At 46.9% G+C, this 6000-nt stretch overlaps 1 protein-coding gene across 7 annotated transcripts in view; it reads right to left on the bottom strand.

Moving 5' to 3' along the window:
- Positions 1-2596: 2596 nt before the first annotated feature.
- The window catches only part of LOC139050390 (uncharacterized), a 527729-nt gene continuing 524325 nt past the window's right edge, over positions 2597-6000 (bottom strand). For all 7 annotated transcript variants that reach the window (XM_070526672.1, XM_070526673.1, XM_070526674.1 and 4 more), the window contains one exon: positions 2597-2833. In XM_070526672.1, coding sequence (XP_070382773.1) covers positions 2657-2833 — 177 coding nt within the window. In that variant the 3' untranslated portion in view covers positions 2597-2656. The remainder of the gene's footprint in view (positions 2834-6000) is intronic.

Genomic DNA, 6000 nt, shown 5'->3' with positions numbered 1-6000 from the left:
TCTTTAACTTCACAAACTGAATACGCATGTGATTTGGCTGGAGTTGGATCGGCTTGATGTGTTGTCAAAGTAGCAATGTGAGAACTCACCGTCTTATAAGGCATTGCTTTGGTATTAATAGATTTAGCCCAAAATGACCAGTAGTGACTTCAAGGAAGAAGTCAAGCAGGTGGTGTGGCTAGTTCGCCAAGTGTGCACATTTGGTAAACTTTACCTGAAATCCCAGTTGCCTTCCAGTTGTCAACGACTCTGAAGGAAGGACGTATGGGCAAGATACTGTCCATCTGTACAATGCGAGATTTGAGACGTTGAGATTGCATTCTTTTACAGCGAAGCTGTTAAGGGCTAGTTTCCCCATTATCGTGTTCGCGTGGAGAAAAGAACTGGCAGCATCAGTAATAGCTCGAGCGTCGTCTTCTCCCACAGCTGGCTCGTCGGCGCCCTTTCGGCGCTACCGCGTGTACGCGCTCGTGCTACTGCTCCCCCCGTTCGTCGTCGTCGTCGTCGTCTTCCATAGCTGGCTGAGTTGGCGCTCGTCTTTCCAGCCTGGAATGCTACATTGGAACAAGCATGTTCACTGAAACATGCTTGCTTCCCGTATCGTACCTTCGAGGTGCGTCACTAATCATGGCTGAAACTCGTAAGCTTATGAATCCTATCAACGTGAATACGGAGTGCAGCATCGATCACTTACGCCGCCGATTTATCCCGGCTCATGTAGCGTGCCAGGCAGCAGCTGGCCAAGTCAGATACGTCAGGCGGATGAAATCACGATCGCCAAACATTTGCTCCTTGTATGCTTACACGCGTAAAACGGGGCATGCCGCCGCGCATTGATCACTCATTGTTTCATCGATCACCCATTGTGATCACCCAGCACTTTTGTGTCTTTTGTGCACCTGAACTCATGGCCAAAGGCCAACCTGGCACCTGACACCCCAACCAACGCACGACCCACTCTGGTATAGTGGCACTGGCGTGACAAAGGAAACTTTCTGTACCCGTGGCAGCCGCGCCGAATCACGTCGAGAGCCATCGATCAGGACTACTGCAACAGACGCTACGTCATACAGCGTATATAGCATGTTCTCGGCTGTACCGTAACTGCGGTGCGCGTTCGGGTTACTCCTGGCTATACGCACGCCTTTATGCTAATTCTAGCGCTGGCGACGGAATCACGCGAGCGAATTTAAATACGACGTTCTGTTAGGCCCTCGGAAATAGTGCAGTTGCTGTACTAATGAGTGCGAAATGATATGTGCTACTGATACCATTTGTTGCGTGAAAACACAGCTGCACGTACTTTTCTTTCCCACTAAAGCGGAAAAGTGAATATTTACCTGAGAAGACGCTGTGACCTAAACCGTAAGCTGAGGAATAGTTTGTGAGTTCGGCGCGTCAGAGGGGAAAATAAATCGGTATTGGCGTCTACGAGAACGTAAATGAATGCGAGGACACCTAAGTGCTTCTGATAAGTGGCGAATGCGAAAGCACTAATGTCTAATCGGACGCCGCTGAGCGCTCTTCCGGGTTATGAACTCCTCTCGGCGAAGTGAGCGAATTCAAATGTTTCGCATGTTTTGATTTGGCCTTGTCGAAGCGCACTTAGAACGCATGTGAGAACTTACGCCGAGAAGGAACGCTGGGATGACACAGGCTTCCGAGAGGGAGTGGGAGGGTGACGTGACGTCAAGGGTATGCCCTCTCCCTTCACGCATTACCACTGCGGCAACTGTTCCTTTCGGCAGGTCCGCTCCGTCGCGGGCCGAGCCAGGAAGCGTGAGCAAGCGCCACTGAGTGGCATCGCAGCAAATTAGAAGTTTCACAACTACAGACACCGCCGGATTTCTCGCTTATTGTGCAATGTGATGATTTCGCATCAAAATAAACAAAATGACCAGGATCACACACACAGTGACGTTCAGTGGGCGAACGGTTGTGTAGACCGCCCCGCCGGGCGTAGCGTTCCCAATGCAAGCCGCCGCAGGAAGAGTAGCAGCACCTGGACGGGCCTCAATGGCTATCTTTGGATTGTAATTAATTTTGCATCTACTCAACGCTATGAAGCACTTCCATTTTTGAAGTATTTCTGAAATGCTGTATAATAATTTGGAATGCGTCTCCGGATTTGGACGAATAGCGTTTCAGGGTCCCTTTTGGGTTTAGTGTTTTCATCATGGAGTGAAACAGACCTATGAAGCGGGCAAATGTTTTCGCTGCTAATGCTGGTTACTAAGCAGTAACTAATCCATACTAAAGCGCACGTAAAGAAGCGAGCACGAGCCAGCAATGAAGAGTAGGATATTCCGGGTTAAGCTAGGTACAGACTTGCTTAGAAGTCGTGCGAATATACGCAATTTAAACGCAATTCGGTAAAAACAGACTGAAACTTGTTCAGACGGTTCAAGGGTGCTACTGAACTGGCGAATGATCTGCGGGTTTCAGGTCTGGCGAAATTTATAACTGCTGGCATTGTGAGAGATAGTTAACTCCGGGAAAGAAAAAGAAGAAATATTTCCAATACAGTGCGAAATTTCCTTTTAAAGTTTACCTCTTTCTCCGTGCAAACAAAGCAACACAGTTTGTGAACCCCGAACACGATCACAGCATTTATTGAAAAAAAAACATGGCAGGAAGGAAAGAAAATACACCCGTCTCAGCACCCAGCAAAACGTATCAATGACACCACATGGTCTTGATTTTTTTGTATGTAAAGTGCTAATTTGTGGCCTTTGGTAGAAGTAGGAAATGGAGCAGCGCTGACTGCGTGTCCCTCTTGAGCACGGCTTGTTGAGGTTACTGCGCTGGCAAATTGGCGGCGAATATTCGCAGTCTGTGTATGACGAATGCGTGCAGAAAATAGAAGAAAAATGTTACTGTAGAAACGCCGAAGTGGTATCGTCACATAGTGCAGAAACATTCTTTCCAGTCCCTCATCTTGGACTCATGCAGCTATTAGTGCTACCCGTATTAATCTTGAATAGGCTTAGGTAATGCAATTCCAATTAAATAAATAAGGCTTAACGTATCCTAATTACAGTACTACCATTATTACCTTTGTAATTCTTCATTGGGCATAGACGCTAAGCAAAACGCGAACAAGCGGAAAGCAGGAGACAACGTTTCGACAAGTGGACTAGTGTTCTTCAAGGTCACTTGTCCACTTGTCGAAGCATTGGCTCCTGCTTTAACCTTGTTCTCGTTTTGTTCGTCGTCTTAAATTTCTATCTCCCGCATTCCCCGTGTTTTCATTGGGCATATGTTATGTAATTGTACTTGATCTTAATTAAACATATATAATTTTGCTGATCATTGCTTAATTTTTTATTTCACATAGTCAATTGGGTTCTGCATTTTAAATGCTTAATTATTATTGTCCCATAGTACTCTATCTTAGGATAATTATTTACCCTAACATTTTCAGTTAGCCACAGTATCTTTTTGAGCCTCAATAATCATCATTACGCTCAAGTAATGTTATTACGATTATTCTTTGTTACACATGGAAATAAAAACCTAGATTTTCACGTAGAACGTAAAAAAATACGCAATCGCTGAGTGGGCGTTGATTGCCTACGGAATAAGTACTGGTTGCGCTATTTCTATGCAGCATGAACTTGCTCAAATATCGGCTCTTACTACCACGAATACCACCGGATAGGGATCTCCTCTACACGCGGCTTCTTGATACCTAGAAGCCATCCGGTGGTATTCATTATCTACGGTTCTAGTTCGCTGTAGTTGCTCGCAGTACAGAACTTGTTTGGCAGCAAATGCGGAGGAACCTTTGAGACAGCCTACCTAGGCGGTCCCATACGTCCAAGTGTGAAGTGAAGACTATCGGTCAAGTTCATCTACCGGAAAATGTAGAGCACATCCTCACTCTTGCACCCTAGTTCGCCGTGAAGCGAAAGTTGAGTGCCGCGGAACAATTGTCGCTAGTTCGACGTGTTTCGCGATATGGAGATAACCGTGAAGCTGGAATAAGAATTTCAGAACGAACCGATGCATTGAATCGTGGTAAGTGCTTGTCTTGTCTTTTCTTCACTTTATCCTCATTTGTGCCCGCTTGACCGTGATCTGCTATGCCTAACCAACTGGCCCAAAAGTCGCTGCTCAATGGATTCAATGCTGTCATCAGCCACGTAATCCATTTTTAAAAAAGTAAGAACCACTGATCGATAAGACAGGATCATCGCCCAGCAGCCGCGCTCATTAGCCACCGTCGAGTAAGTGAGGGGAGCTTTCGGAAATAAAGGCTCGCTTTCAAAGAACAGCGGGTTTCACGCAGTTGCTGAAAACTAAGCTAGGTGATGCGTTTTTCATAGGTTATAAGTATAGTATACAAAAAGCTATCGTGCTAGTAATGCTAGTTTACTTAAAAATTGGTGCGAGATGCTCCCTGCACAATCTTCTACGATCACTGACGTTTTGTTCAATTAGCATCGAGGTAAGGCGCACGTAACTCTACGATGCCTCGACACGCGACCTGCGTGAGCTCTATGACCTCGCACCTCTCTTGTTGAATACCACCATTGCAGGGATCGACTCGGTTTTGAGGAAACCGTTGCCGGATCAGTCCAGCTTTATTATGAAGACTGACTGTTGGTATCGATGTTCTTGTACCCTGACTGTGGTATGTTAGAGCGAATTGCAGTCATACACACGAAAAGCAGGCAATGACAAGCTGTACTAGCAAATGATTATTCACAGGCAGCCTATCGATACATAAACGAGCAGTTAGTAGCGGCACTCGTGCTTTCCTTTATTATTGTTATTGTGAAAACAATTATGTGGACACTCCAGGCAAATTTTCATCGTTATCGTCATCGCCGGCCCCGTAATGTTCCTCATAAATTCTACGTGCGATAACATGGAGGGCGCGCTTTATTTGCTCTACGTACTAGCAAAAGAAGTCGAGGACGAGCGCCGAGGAACGGTGGCTCTGTCTCGCACGCGCAACGGAGGAAGCGCACCGCCCTCCATCGCGCGCAATGCAGCAGAAGGGGGAAGGGGGGACGCTGTACTCTCGCGGCGGCTGCATAGGGCAGGGCTGTGCGTGGCCGCGTGGGCGCTATCCTAAAAGTGATCTGCGGTGCGTACAGAATCGACGAGGCTGACAGCTGATGGCTTTGCGTTCGCTGTATTCGCGACGCTAAGTTCTCATTGGGCCGACTCACCGCGCGAAGGGCAATGCGCTCGCTGCAGCTGCCTCACTTCCCCTCGCAAGCGTTCCGACAACGAGTGTCAGCAGTAATTGGGCGAGCTCTGCTGATGTTTGCCTGTGCGCGTGTGGCAATATGCTCGGCAACTTATCTAGAAGCGAATGTCTGCAGCAGCTTATGCAGCTGATAAAGCAAGTAACCTAATTTCGTATAGCTTATCTCATATTAATAATAATTGCGCTTTCGAGTCGAATCTGTGGCTTTGTTCCTGTATGCCTGCGCTGTTGAGGTAAACTATCACGTAAGTTTTAACGCGATAGCTTTGAGGTCTCCGTGAGGTCTCCGAAGATCCAGCATAAGCTTCCGGCACCATCGTTGCGGCAACAATTAATCCGAACCACGCGTACCCAACCACGCTGGCCTTAGTAAAGCCCAACAATGTTACTTGAATAATCGAATTTCTTAAAGTAAAATGGGTCACAGAAAACCTGAAGCACGACTTACACACATGGTAGCGTCGGATTGTTTTCAATACACGAGAAAACACAATTCTCTTACGCGGGAAATCCATAACAAACACCTTTTCCAGTGTTTCTGCCTTCCATAAAGCGATGCACCCGGTTCCTTGCAACACCTCCAGATGGCACTCGCCTCCACCGTATAGCGGCCCACGGAAAAGGCCACGTTTCTACCAGAAAACTCACCTCCGTGCATAGAGTCTGTCGCCAGCGTTTTTTGGTAAATATTACGGTTACATAATATAATAATTATATAAGCTGCAGTTGCTGAGAAGCGTGAAAAGCAGTCGGTGATCTTCACATGCATGCTATCGCGT

The sequence above is a fragment of the Dermacentor albipictus genome, chromosome 10 (genome assembly GCF_038994185.2).
Source record: "Dermacentor albipictus isolate Rhodes 1998 colony chromosome 10, USDA_Dalb.pri_finalv2, whole genome shotgun sequence".
Lineage (NCBI taxonomy): Eukaryota > Metazoa > Arthropoda > Arachnida > Ixodida > Ixodidae > Dermacentor > Dermacentor albipictus.
Note: the sequence above shows the minus strand (reverse complement) of the source record. Positions and strands in the feature narration are given on the sequence as shown.